Here is a 14451-nt window from a genome sequence, read left to right as displayed (position 1 = left end):
GATTGAATTCCAAAGTGTCTCTTCATTTACATCATTTCATTGTGTTAAATAAGCATGTTCCTCCCTCACCTTCTATAAACAGAAAGTTAATGTTAGATCCCAGTTAACCTCTTCTTTCTTGGACTCTGTGAGGCTCATGTATCAAAACAATGTGATATTCTTTTTAAGACTTGTACTGTCAGTATGAATGTAGTGCTTTTGCAGGCAGCAAGATTTTTCTTCTTTGCTAACTTAATAGAATCAATATCCTACTATACTTGTACCACCAGTGTTACCAACCTCACAGACTAGCACTTAAGAATTACATTAGGAAAAAAAAAAGAATTATATTAGTCTGTTTGTTTGCATGTTACAGCCAATACTGCAAGCGCCTATTCAAACTGGAATGAACTAGGTTGCCAAGTGGAAGACCCTTCTGGAACCTGGAACAGTTCTCAGGGACAGGTGGCAGAAAAAGGGAGCTCTGAATGCACTGCTCTGAAAAACAGGGTTACCGCAAAGGAGTTGGGCTAAAGTTTTTGTTAAATGTCACGCGACCAGGGCTTGATGGCAGGATTTCATAGAGACAAGCCCCTAAGCAGATGCAAGGCAACTGTAAGAAAACTTTCGGCAGAACCCCAGGCTTACTCTCTGGAGCCACAGCACAGCACTCGGGAATGCTGGCTCCTGGCCCCAGGCTGCGGGCCCCAGGCCCTGGCAGACCAGATCCTTCAATGGTTATGTGCAGAGGGACCCCGCAGCCAGAATGTGCAAGCTCTTAGGAAGATAGTTTTTTGTTTTTGTTTTTTGCAAATGTTTTTTTTAAGCTTTTTATTTTGAGAAGAGAGCAGGGGAGGGGTCGAGAGGGGGTTGGGGGGGAGAGAGAGAGAGAGAGAGAGAGAGAGAGAGAGAGAGAGAGAATGTGAGAGAATCCCAAGCGGGCTCCACACTGCAGCATAGAGCCCAACGTGGGGCTCAAACTCAGGAACCATGAGATCATGACCTGAGCCAAAGTCCAGAATCAGACTCTTAACCGAGCCAGGTGCCCTAAGAAGATATCCCTTATTGACCATATCATCTGAGTGGCTTTCCACCCCCGGTGCCCTCTTCTCAGCCTCTGGAAGTGGGAAGACCCACTCTGATTCTTTATTGCAATAATTTGAGTTCCTATCAATTTGGAGCAAATTCTTTTTTGTGTTTAAGTCTCAAAATGAGCTTTCTCATCTGTCTCCCTGAGTCTCCAGTGCCATCAGCCCCCTGCTACCTGTGGTTTCTGACACCAGCTCCATTTGTACTAAGTAGTTATACAGTGATGGGAACAAGAGCGACTATCAAAACAAACCAATGCATGGAATTAAACAAAAAGCGTGCTTCACTCTTTTCTGGTCCTGTCTTTTCCTAAGCTACGGTTTGTGTCCTGAAAGCTGCCTTCACAGGTCTCAGCACTTGTCACAGTTGTAAGGCAAGGAAGACTTCACATGCAGGGTGGCCCACAGCCAGGAAAGCCAGGTGTGAAGTTTTCTGTGCCTGTGGTTTGACACACCTACAGAAGAAAGGGACAACCATCCCTCTCTTAGCGTCTCTCTTCGATGATTCTGTCACAGTCTGGACAGGCACCCTTCTTTCCCACGGCTTTCCTGCTGCCCTTCTTGTACCTACTCTCCCGTCATTAACAACTCCACTATGAAGTAAAGTGTAGAGAAGGAAAAGGTGAAAACGAAAATCTGGCTTTCAAGGAACCCTACTGGTAGGAAACCTCCTGAGAGTGGAATGCTAAAACACCATTTTGGATTGTGTGATTTTAGCCAATCCTGATTCCCACTGGCAAGGGGAACTGGAAGTTAGCAACATGTGCAACACATGCCATACGGAACGTTTATACCCATTTATTTGACAAATTGCTTTGCCTGTTAAACATAACTGGTAAGGCACATTGTAGCAAAATCGTGGGGCAGGAGGGAGAGAGACAAACATACATAAAGGGGGAAGGGCACACACTTGCAAACACGTAGAAAACATACTGGCTTCCCAGTCCCTCCTCCTTCTCCTCCAGAACACAACCTTCTACTCACCCCCACCCGTTACCACGCTTCTTTGAAAGCAATCATCTTTAAAAATGAAGTCCTTGTTGTGTTTTGTGGATCATCCCATGCCCCCAAAACACTGCTTGGGAATTCATTCTTCCTCCTGAAGAGGAGTGTTCTCAAGAATTCACGTAGAATGAGTGGCTTGAGTGAAAGCCTTGGCAAGGTTCTTGGCCGAGCCAAACCAAAACCCAGCAGATGATGCCCGAAGGCAACGGTTCTGGTAAGAAATGAGGAGTTACTTCTGTACAGCAGAGGATCCCAGGGCTGCTCAGTGCAGGCACCAAGGTCCTTCTGGGCTTGGAAGCATTAAGCCAGGTCTGTGCCAGTTCAATACTGCAGCTGTAAGCAGCAGGGACAGCTACAGATCATTAAAATACAACACAACCCAGGAATCCAAAACCAAGTTTTCCTCCTTGAATTAAAAGATAAAATGGAATTATTCCTCAGTTATTCTTGACAAATGAAAAAAATTTAGAGGCTATGCTGGCTGCTAGCTGAATGTACTGAATCATTCTCCTAGTGGGACAGAGACAGGATTCCCACGCAGAAAGGACAGTTTACAAAATGGACAGGTCATTTGGTTCCAGTGAGTCAAGGGGCTCTGCCCCATTCAGATAGGGAAGAATGTCTCCAGAACATACAGAATTTGCTGCATTCATATTTAATTGTCTATTTGCAATCAGCCTAATTGTCAGAACATGCAACCAAGAGATTTGACATGTATGGTAATGTCAGCACACCTGAACACAAAGTATCACAGAAATCACTGTGCATTTGAGCTGTAGGTGGAAGTTCTATGCAGTCTGTCAGCTAGTTTCCCTCGGTTTATGGAAGAGGTAGGTCATTGGCAAAAACAAAAACAACAAAAAAAAAACCCAGAATAAAACACTCTCCAAGAAACAAGATGAAGGGGTTCTGTCAGTGATGTGGGTTCACATCATCATTCATACCAGTAACATCCACCAGGGATTTACCAGAACACCTGTCACAACAGACTACCACTTGGCAAAAGAGGCACCGTGGACAAGGACAATCCGCATCCTCTCCCGAGGCTTGCTGAGAGGCAAATATAACAGACCAGAGTTCCTTGTTATTCAACAAAATACAAATAGGATTTTCTAGAAGGCCATCTGTTTCACAGAGTGCCCTAAACCAGGACTGGTTTGAGAACCTGATACAATTCACCTTCTAGAACACAGAGTGTCCTTTATAAAAACATTGCACACAGATATATAATGTCCAAATCACCTGTTGAGGGTAATGAAAAAACAGCGAAGGGCTGCACAGGACCACCCCCATTATACAAATAAGCAACAAAGTCCAGGGACATAGCAACCAAAAACCCAGATCACGTGTCCTTTCTACTATTTAGATGATTAGTGTTGCTTATTTCATTCAAATGCAAGTCCTTCTGACTAAATTTTTTAATGAGGGTTCCAGGAACTAAGGCCACCAGGGCAATCGCCAAAAGCTTGAAGACCGTTTCCCAGGAGAAAAGAGCATCCAGAGAGGTCAGAGTTGACAGGATGGAGCCTGTCTGCACACAGATAAAATTGTATGGGATCAAACCTGAAAGAAAAGGGAAAGAGCCTGTTACTAGGGGCAGCAAAATGAGAAACAATAACCCTTCACAAATATCCCCAGGAATTCACAACCCTGACTCCAGATTTTTTGGGGGTCCAACTCCTGACCCCTAGGCACAGTACCTCTTTCCCTCCCTCTCCACTCCTTGCCCTCCTCTCCTCACTTCCCACAAACAACTGCCTTGTTTAACAAATAGACTTGAGCAGATTTACAAAAATACATATACAATAAGACAAAAAAAATTTAATAGGAAAAACAAAAGAGTCAAGAATGAATTAGGGGATACAGGACAAAGTAGTATTAAGGTTCACCAATTTGCTAGAAGTGTCCCAAGCTGAGTTCTGAGCACCCAACAGCCTAAGTACTGAGCGGCACCAGTATTATGAGATTTATAGCATGCTAAGAGAAAAACAAGTTTCTTAGAAATAGTACTACTTTCATGTTCTATACTGTCTCTGAGAGATCAAATCCACTGGATCCCAAAAGTCTGACTGGTAGCCAGACAGGCTGGTTGTCTAACAGTCCCCTGGGGAAGCTCCCCCCAGAGATTCTGGTTACCTGGACCTGGGGTAAAACCCAGGAACCTATATCCCAACAGCTTCTCCTGACCCCTACTCTGGAGACTTGGATTGGTTTGGGACCCCCTGAAAACCTGTTCCTCCTCTACAGTAGATGAGGCCTCGAGTTCCCAGAGCACTCAAGGTCACACACTTTGTCAGAAGAGGGACTGGAAACCCGGTCTCCAGAGTCTCCACGCCTCCTGCCACCTAGGTAATTACAGGCTGCTGACGTACTGAGGCACTTTGTTTGAAAGCCAAAATGACCAGAATGAGCTGTGGTCAATTTTGCTTTGATTTAAGATCTTACTTTCTCTCAAGAATTCCCTATTAACAGCAGCTGCTCAACCACAAATTTGTTATGTTTGACCGAGAGGCCCTGAGTAGTCTTTCCTTCCATGCTCTAAAGTAGGTCTGAGAGAGGCAATCTATGCCTAGGCTTAAAGTAGGGTGGTTTACTTCCGGTGTGGAGAAAACAACAGTCACTGATTTTACAGGATGTTTGCACATTAGCTGCTCTGACAAAGGTGATCCAAGGCACAGACTTTGAGAAACACCGCTCTCATCCCAGCCCCTCATCTGGCCAAATGGCTCATGGAAGGTAAGTAGCTTACTGAAGTCACACAAGTATCAAAAGGCAACAAAGAACTTCACTAGGACTAGCTCTTCTCAAGTCAGATTTTTTTTTTTTAAGGCAGATCTTTAGCAGAGACCGGAACCAGGCACATGGCGTGTGGCTGGTAACACAGGGCAGGCCCCCAACGTGACAACCCTTAACCCACCAGCTCCTTACCGATCAGAACAGAGAAGAAGAAATGCACAATCGGGATATTCAGAATCGGAGCAGAGAGGTTCAAGAACCAGTTTGGTGTCATGGGGAAAAGTCTCAAAAACAGTAAGAAAAAAAACAAGCTGTTTCTGTTCTCCTCCACCTGTAGCCAAAAAAGACAAGGCCATTAAGAAGCAGGAAGAATCTCTAGATATAATAATCTGTTAGTGCCACGCACTTTTCTAGATACTTCACATATTCTCTTCCTGAATCTTCCAACAACCCTCCAGGGTAGATTGTTTTCCTCATTTTTTAAATGGAAGTACCTAAGGCTCAGAGAAGTCAGGAACTTGCCCAAAGTCACAGAGCTGGTAATGATGAGGTCGAAATTTGATCCCAAGTCTGTGACTCCTGAACACATCAAAAGGAACCCCTGGGAGCTCCAAAGCAGGGTGGAGCAGCACAGTGGGAAACTCCTCAGGACCCTGAGGTGACACTCAGTTGTGGCCCCTCCCCTTACCTTCCTTTGCAGCAGGGATACTTTATCTGGGAAGTAGGAGGCCACCAGCTGTTTGCCAAAAATACTAGAGAGCAGGTAGCAGCATGTGGCGCCCACTGATGTCAACACACAACACAGCAGAAGCCCCAGCCATGGTCCAAACAAAGCACCAGCTAAAATGTTCTGCCAAAACAAAACAAAGTAAAACCCTCAGCCATTAGAACATCTGGTGGCTACCAGTCACCTGGTACTGGAGCCTGAGAGTCATGGGTTCCCTCCTCTTTTAGTGATTTTCCCAACCAAACCCAATTCCCATTTTATTTTATTATTCATTTGTTTTTTTAACGTTTATTTATTTTTGAGAGAGAGAGGGAGACCGACTGCGAGCAAGGGAGGGTCAGAAAGAGAGGAAGACACAGAATCTGAAGCAGGATCCAGGCTCTGAGCTGTCATCACAGAGCCCGATGTAGGGCTCGAACCCACGAACTGTGACATCATGACCTAAGCCAAAGTCGGACGTTTAACCAACTGAGCCACCCAGGTGCTCCCCTCAACTCCCATTTAATTTTTAATTTTTAAATTTACATCCAAGTTAGTTAGCATATAGTGCAACAATGATTTCAGGAGTAGATTCCTTAATGCCCCTTACCCATTTAGCCCATCCCTCTTCCCACAACCCTTCCAGTAACCTTGTTTGTTCTCCATATTTAAGAGTCTCTTATGTTTTGTCCGCCTCCCTGTTTTTATATTATTTTTGCTTCCCTACCCTTATAGTCATCTGTGTCTTAAAGTCCTCATGAGTGAAGTCATATGATATTTGTATTTCTCTAATTTCGCTTAGCATAATGCCCTCTGGTTCCATCAACGGAGCTGCAAATGGCAAGATTTCATTCTTTTTGATTGCCAAGTAACACTCCATTGTATGTATATACCACATCTTCTCTATCCATTCATCCATCAATGGACATTTGGGCTCTTTCCATGCTTTGGCTATTGATAGTGCTCCTATAAACATTGGGGTGCATGTGCCCCTTCGAAACAGCATACCTATATCCCTTGGATACCTAGTAGTGCAATTGCTGGGTCTTAGGGTAGTTCCATTTTTAATTTTTTGAGGAACCTCCATACTGTTTTCCAGAGTGGCTGCACCAGTTTGCATTCCCACCAGCAGTGCAAAAGAAATCTTCTTTCTCTGCATCCTCAACAACACTTGTCGTTTTGCCAGAGTTGTTAATGTTAACCATTTTGACAGGTGTGAGGTGGTATCTCATTATGGTTTTGATTTCTATTTCCCTGATGATGAGTGATGTTGAGCATTTACTCATGTGTCGGTTGGCCATCTGGATGTCTTATTTGGAGAAGTGTCTATTCATGTCTTTTGCCCATTTCTTCACTGGATTATTTGTTTTTTTGGGGGTGCCTCAACTCCCATTTTAAAGGTGTGAAAAAAAAGTGATGGAAGAGCTGGAAACTCCAACCTTGGCCTTGGTCTCTTCACCTTTCAGACAGGGAGGATTAACACTTCAGAAGGCAGGCAAGAATTAAATGGGATAACACAGTGCACACAGCCCTCAGTCTTCTGCATGGGCTGTGGTAGGTCCTACAAACACTGGCGCTCCAAGAAGGGAGAAATGGAACTCACACATTATTTTCACTATTTTAAAGAAACACAAGCCACAAATTTCCCTTCAGTAAGAGCACACGAGTTGTATAAAATGTCTTCTTCCTTTGCTTCTTGCTGGAACTCCATCTATGTGTACACAACACTGGGGGTTCCATGTTGAGGAAAGCTCTAGCTGACACTCACAAAAGTCTTAATCTAACCAAAAATGGAAATTGAACTGATATGCCCTAAATATACTTTGGCCAATAGACATCACCCTGCCAAACATGGGATCCAAGACAGAAAGTAAAAGGGGAACTTAGAAGTGAGAAGGTGGTGGTCTGATTAGCACATACTGTATGTTAAGTGTTTGACTGCATGTCGTATTTAATCCTATGACAACCCTGTGTCATATCTCATCCTCACATGATTCTATGGGGATAAGACACTAAGTATCGGGCCCAGGCTCACACTTGGCAGAGACAGGATTCACCTCAGGTGGCATCTGACTCTTGCCCTGAAGAGGAATCAGCTCAAGAGAGAAGGCAGGTAAAGGGGCATCCCCAAGAAGCCAGCCCCTGACTTCCAGCACCACACACATCCCCTGTCTCTCTTGGCATATACATGTTTGCTTTCTTCTAGTTTCCACAAAGAGACTGCTGCAGTGCATCCAGCCTCAGCCTGGAGTAGAGAAAAGATGCGAGGGCAGGAGAAAGAAGCAGGACAGACGGAGGCTTTCAGGGGTTTCCTCTGCTCACTTAGTCATTCAACAAATGCTGAAGGCCACTTGTGCCAGGCACCATCAGTGAGCCAGCTGCTCTACACCCACATTCCATTCAATCTGCCATGCAACAATCCTGGGGCGGTTGTGTGAGTATCCTTGCTTTCCAGATAAGGAAATGGGGCTGGAGAAGTTCAAGGGCTGGCTCATGGTTACACAGCTGGGATTCAAATGCACCCCAGGCCCTAAAATATACACACATTTACATGCAGCTGCTTAAAATGTTGCAGGGAGCACAGCAAGGTTCTTCTGGAGAACCTAAGGAGGGGACGGAGAAGCAACCTGCAGCTAGCGCGAATGCCCAGGCCCAGCACTGTGGCTCCAAGGGCTGGGGGCCACCTGGGAATTCGGAATGGCCTGTCCTCCCACACCAGGGAGGCTTCCAGCCTTGCCAGCCTAACATGACCATGACCAACTTACATTTGTTCATCAAACATTTGTGAAGGCACCTCCCTGTGCCAGGCAAGAAATAAAAAGCTGAGAATAAAAAATGAACCTGGTTCTCCAAGAGCTCAAAGACTAGTAGAAAAAAATTATTTAAAAAAAAACAAAACAGAAAACAGTGCCAAAATGCAGAACATTATGGAAGCTCTGAGAAGGAACAGCTGACCTGCCCAGATTGTGTGTGTGTCTACAACAGCACACAGTCATCAATGCCTTAGAAACAATCACAGCACACCTGAGAGAAGAGGCGGACTCGAGCTGGGCAGACATGGGTTCAGACCCCAGCCCTGTCCCTTTGGACAGTTACTTCTCACCGCCTGTTTCCTTATCTGTAAAGTGTGATAATCAGGCCCACATTATAAGGCCGTTAGGAAAATTAACTAAGGTCAGTAAAGCAACTGTGAAAGTGTCTGAAACGTGGAAAGCTGTCAACAAATCATTGCCACGGTAGTCTAGCTCTGGACTGTAAGGTATGCAGCCTCTACAAAGACAGAAGGTGGCAGGGCATCTAGGTGGCTCGGCTGGTTGAGTGTCTGACTTCAGCTTAGTCATGACCTGACCTGAGCAGTTTTTAAGTTCGAGCCCTACATCAGGCTCACTGCTGTCAGCGCAGAGCCCACTTCAGATTGTCTGGCCCCCTCTCTCTGCCCCTTCTCACCTTGGCTCTCTCAAAAATTAATAAATATTGGGGAAAAAAACGGGGGCCACTGGGTGGCTCAGTCGGTTAAGCATCCAACTCTGGCTCAGGTCATGATCTCTCGGTTCGTGGGGGTCGAGCCCCATACTGGGCTCTGCACTAACAGATCAGAGCCTAGAGCCTGCTTCAGATTTTGTGTCTCCCTCTCTCTTTCTACCCCACCCCTGCTTGTGCACAGGCTCTCTCTCTTTCTCTCTCTCTCTCAAAAATAAATAAATAAACATTTAAAAAAAAAAAGACAGAAGGTGGCTTTCTAGCAGACACAGAAGGAGGGCAGGGCACTGACCAGGAAGCTGGAGCCAGGGATGGCAAAGCCCTGTTTGTAGAGGTAGGCACTGCAGAACAGCAGGAACACATAGGCCTGGTGCTCCTTCCGGTACTCTCGAAGGACCTCAGAAAGTTCCCGCAGCTCGGCCAAGTCTGAGGGGAACCACAGTGACCTAGGGGTTTGGTAAAGCAGATGGAAACAGGAGTCCAGATCAAACCAGCACCTAGAAAAGTCACTTGTATTTTCTTTCCAAAGTAGGTTTACAAATGTGCCCATCATCTGGTTTTCTGGGAACACACACATAATGGGAGCCCAGGGTGACAGGTGACCTGATACACCACAGCAGAGGCAGATCGACGAGCCCTGGTTTTGGAAGCAAGAGACCTGGGTTAACATCTCGACCCTGCTACTATCCTATAGTGTGATCTCGGGCTAATCCCTGGGCCTCAGTTTCCTTATAGGAAAAACAGTAAGTTCCCTTTTAGTTTTCAGGTTTTATCATCTATTCTTAAGAGAGAAATGGATTAATTTTCAGGCAAGAACTAAATGTCCTAAATTGCCTTCCCTTCATGAACACTCCCTCCCCCACAAGCTTCAGTCCAAGGACAATTAAAAATTCACATCGCTCCTGAGTTAGGAGGTAGAAGACTGTTTTATCAGTCACTAACAAGCCAACTGAAGATACTCTTGGAAAGTATATCTGTCCCATCCCATAAACATAACCTTCTTGATAGTATGTCAGGCTTGAAACCAACCCTTTCAAAGAGGTCGCTTGTTCACCCTGCTCTTTATCCGGTCCTTAGTGGATTCTGAACCCTGTACAAGGGTTACGGTGTAAAGGCTCCCTTGCCTCTGACCTAAGAATAACCCTTGAATCCAGCAATGATCAATTATGAGCACACCCTCCTAGTTCTCCTCAGAGTTTCTCTTAGTATGTCTGACACCCACAGCAGAGCCTTCTCAACCTCCCAACTAGGGTAACTGAAAACAGTTACCCTCATATTCAAACATCAGTAACATCCTTGTGAACACCGTGCTGTATCAGGCACACTTCCATAAACTTTAGGAACCGCAACCCTGACGGCAAACCAGCCCGGTAGGTATTGCACCGCCTCCTGCCCCACCCAGAGGGTCATGAGACCGGGGAAAGTAGAGGCATTCAGGAAGAGGGGCAGACCCGATAATTAGTTCGTGAAAGTTTAAAGAGGTCCTTGTAACAATTCTGAAGACCTAATGCCGTAGAGTCCCAAGGGCAGGGCTGACGGAAGTGAGGTGAGGTGGGAAGAACGATGGAGGGAAGCCGAAAGCTGTCGTGGAGATGGGGCTGCCGGACGACACAGGGGCGAGGGTCGGTTGCAAATGCGGGTCAGGGCTGGGCAGGGAAGGCGATCGGCACCCAGCGCCCGCGGCGATGCCACCGCGCGGGCAGACGTGCGCGAACCGGCGCCGCCCGCATGAGGCGGCGCGTTTCCCTCGGCCCTGCGTGCAAAGCCACCGATCGCGCGCCCACACTGCACTCCGCGAAGCCGGCAGCGCGCAGGTTCAGTCAGGGCCAACCCCAACTCCCATTCACCCGGCCGGCCAGAGACCGGACACACGCGGCCAGGACACCAACCCGGATCTTCAGAACTAGAACTGAACCATGGTGCCCCGACGCCCCCGATCCGGGGACCGAATCTCCGACTCGAAGACTCCATCCTCTGACGTGCCTCCCTTCCTCTGACTCGAACCGCGACCCCCGCCACCCGCACCACGCACCGGCCTCCAGTCTCCTGGTCTGAGCCCAGCGTCCGCCCGCGGGGCAGTTGCGTCGACAGCAAGTACAGGGCGAAGGTGCAGCCAATGAAGACCAGCAGGAGGCCAACCAGAGGGCGCATCTCGGCGCCGGCGACCAGACTCGCCGGGCCTCGGAGGAGCCTGCAGGCAGCGCCGGGCGGTGCTGCGCGCTGGCCTGCGCCTACGGAGCGCATTCACTGACGGACCGGGGCGGGGTCCGAGCCAAGCCCCGCCCCTGGACCCAGGCCCCGCCTCCGGGCTGAGCTGGGCGGGCTTATGCCTGCCCGTCGAGATTCCAGAGGAAACCTGTCTTCCTGCAGCTAGACGGGTACGTCAGCCCTCGCATCCGCTCATCTTATTACACGTTTCCCTTTGACTCTGCTTATTTGCAGGCTCTTTGCCAGGCGCTGGGAGATCCAGGGGTGATTCACGAGCCCTGCCCACAGAGAGCTTGCAGTCTAGTGCTCAAGATACTCTTGTTCACAGCCAGCTGTGATACAAAGCAAATACAGCCAGCGCTCCAATCAAGTGTGGTGGCACGGTCATAGTGACCACAGAAATAATGAAAATTACTTTTTATTGAATGCCTACAATGTGACCATTATCCTTAATCCTTTGAACAATCCCGCAAGGTTGGTGGTATTTTTGTCTTTATTTAACGGATGAAAAGTCTGATCCTCAGATTGACATTCCTCAGAAGAGAACCCTGATTCCTGCTGTCTTGGACCACCTGAACTAGGGCATCTCAAGATCTTTGTTGGGGGGCGCCTGGGTGCCTCAGTTGGTTAAGAGGCTGACTTCGGCTCAGGTCATCATCTCGCGGTTCATGGGTTTGAGCCCCGCGACAGGCTCTGTGCTGACAGCTCAGAGCCTGGAGCCTGCTTCGGAGTCTGTCTCCTTCTCTCTCTGCCCTTACCCTGCTCATGCTGTCTGTCTCTCAAAAATAAAAGAAAACATTAAAAAAAAATTTTTTTTAAAGAACTTTATTGGTCTCTGATAGCTCTGGCAACAGAGTCAGCTTATTTTGTTAACGTTTCTAGTAAGATTCTCATAATTTCTAGATCTGCTGTGCCTGCTTCAAGCCATGAACCTACCTAGGATTCTAAATTATCAGTTAAACTGATCTCTGGGATATTCCTCAGGAAGATGACAGCCTTGGCTGTAGCCACAGCTTTTGTTTTTATATTTAGACGGGTCTTTATCTGGATAACTTTCTGTTATTGATAAGGCTCTTGACATTCTTTTCTCTTAATTTTTAAAAACATTTTTATTGTTGAGAGACAGAGAGAGACAGATCACAAGCAGGGGAGAGGCAGAAAGAGAAAGAGACATAGAATCTGAAGCAGGTTCCAGGCTCTGAATAAGCTGTCAGCACAAAGCCTCATGCAGGGCTCAAACCCACCAACCATGATATCATGATCTGAGCCAAAGTTGGATGCTCAATTGACTGAGCCACCCAGGTGCCCCAAGACTCTTGACATTCTTAAGTGAAGTTTAGGGGTAGCAGCTGTAATCATTTTAAGAATAGTGAAAAGGGGTTTTAGGTATCCTAGAAAACATGTATCTCTGAGGCCTCCAACTATTAAAGACATTCATAAGTCCAAGGCTGGTAATCATAAACACCAATGAAACGTATTCCTCTTATGAGCGGAGGACTCCAGAGGTGGTGGGGGGGGGCGGTGGAGAGCATCAGGATTGGAATCCAAGTCAACCTGGGTCCAAAACTAGTGGTCATACACTGTGTGGATTCATGGAGGAAGCATGGTTTGAGTTTACCTTAAAGATGACCAGGACTTCACCATAGAGAAAGGAGGAAGAAGGTGAACTGGGGGCCCACGGAAGGCATCAGAGTCCAGTTTTGTGAAGCCTAAACTGTATGAGAAATGAGTGAGAAATTGGAGACAAACTGGAAAGCACTGGTAAGCAGGCTCAGGCGCTGGGTTTTTCATTATGGTATATGGTGAGATACCAACAGAGGTGTTTAAGCAAGAGAATGATTTAGTTTTCATTTTAGGCTATTTGCTCTGACAGATGATTAAAATACATTTTGAATTGGTAGTTGCAACTGTCCTGGTAAGAAAAAAAAAAAAAAAAAGGGTGCAGGCTAAGCCAGCACCACAGCAGTGGGAATGAAGGGATGAGGATAGACACACGAGGAGGAGCTGAGTTGGTAAGACATGACTGATTACATGGAGAAGAGGCAGAGAAGACCCCAAAATTCCACAAGTCTAGACAACAGAGAGTAAGCACCCTTACCATTATCATTCAAAGTACCTCTTCCGCCAAATAGGGAGTGCCTGTCAGAATCAAAGTGTACCAGGTCCTAGCAATTCCACATCCGGGAATTTAAACTATAGATATGCCCACAGAGAAAGGTGTGGGTGCAAGGATATTCTCTCAGCTTTGTTTTGTTATTAAGAAGTTGGAAACAACTTAAATGCCCATCAGTTGGGGACTAGGGAGTTTAACTGTGGAATATTCACGAAAGGAACACTAAGTAGCTTCCTAAAAGAGGGAGCCAAGTTTGTATATCCTGATACAGTGCAGTCACCATAGACATATTGGGGATCAACATAAGGCATAGGGGATACCCATACTATGTCACATCTGTAAAAAGGGGGAAAATGGGATATGCTTTACCTTTTGAAAATACTGAAGTTTTTCTGAATGAAATGATTTAATGTATGGGATTTGCATCAAAATAATGGCATACATGGGAGTTTAGTGGGTAGGGATATAAATCAAACAAGATTGGCCATTGAACTGATAATTGTTGAAGCTGGATGATGGGCACATGGAGGTAGATTTTATGCCATTTATTCTACTTCTGTATATGTTGGACATTTTCCACTTTAAAAATGTGGGGAAATTCTTAATTCCATTCTTGTCTTCCCTCAAGCCTTCCATTCCAGCTGAGCACCATGTTAGTTCATGTCTATAATGACACTTTTTCCTCTGTCTGGCAATCTCAGTCTGAAAAATTGCTACTCTTTCATGACCACCCAGGACAATTGTCACCCCCTCTGAAAAGCCTTCTCCAGCTCCTACAGTCAGAAAGAGTGTTCCTTCTCTGTGCATGGGGTTCCCTGTGGAGTGTCTACATTCCTGTTATTGCAAATACTATGTCATCATCCATCTCCTCAGTAGGCAGTAAACATTTATATAAATCAGACAGTGTCTCATCTGTCTTTTGTCCCAACCCTTATCCCTGTGCTTGGCTTATACTTGGCACTTAACAAATGTTTGTTAAATTAGTAGGCTAAGCGTAGTAAAGAAATGACTAGTTGTTTGGATTGGTACATGTTGATTTTGAGAAGTCAAAGGAATATAGGAGGAGAGAAAGTAAATGAAAAACTAACACTATTGAGCCTATGCCAGGAGTGTGCTGGGATAAGGAGCAGTAGTGA

At 46.2% G+C, this 14451-nt stretch overlaps 1 protein-coding gene across 1 annotated transcript; it reads right to left on the bottom strand.

Moving 5' to 3' along the window:
• Nucleotides 1-1845: 1845 nt before the first annotated feature.
• On the bottom strand, nt 1846-11228 carry TMEM41A (transmembrane protein 41A). Its single transcript, XM_029939714.1, has 5 exons — nt 11027-11228; nt 9287-9440; nt 5497-5658; nt 5001-5139; nt 1846-3635 (listed from the first exon to the last, which is right to left on the bottom strand). Exons 1-5 carry the CDS (start codon nt 11143-11145, stop codon nt 3415-3417), a joined length of 795 nt encoding a protein of 264 aa, XP_029795574.1. The 5' UTR covers nt 11146-11228; the 3' UTR covers nt 1846-3414.
• Between the last annotated feature and the right edge of the window lie 3223 nt (nt 11229-14451).

This window comes from Suricata suricatta, chromosome 5 (assembly GCF_006229205.1).
Source record: "Suricata suricatta isolate VVHF042 chromosome 5, meerkat_22Aug2017_6uvM2_HiC, whole genome shotgun sequence".
In the NCBI taxonomy this organism is placed as follows: Eukaryota; Metazoa; Chordata; class Mammalia; order Carnivora; family Herpestidae; genus Suricata; species Suricata suricatta.
The sequence above is the reverse complement of the archived record's forward strand: the minus strand, read 5'-3'. Positions and strand labels throughout refer to the sequence as shown.

What these genes read in the sequence shown, in the direction of transcription:
- TMEM41A (XM_029939714.1), bottom strand. Translation starts at nt 11,145, where the DNA reads ATGCGCCCTCTGGTTGGCCTCCTGCTGGTCTTCATTGGCTGCACCTTC. An exon ending in TCCCTGGCTCCAGCTTCCTG is followed by an intron (nt 5,659 to 9,286) that starts GTCAGTGCCCTG and finishes TTGTTTTGGCAG; the next exon opens with AACATTTTAGCTGGTGCTTT. An exon ending in TATCCCTGCTGCAAAGGAAG is followed by an intron (nt 5,140 to 5,496) that starts GTAAGGGGAGGG and finishes TTTTGGCTACAG; the next exon opens with GTGGAGGAGAACAGAAACAG.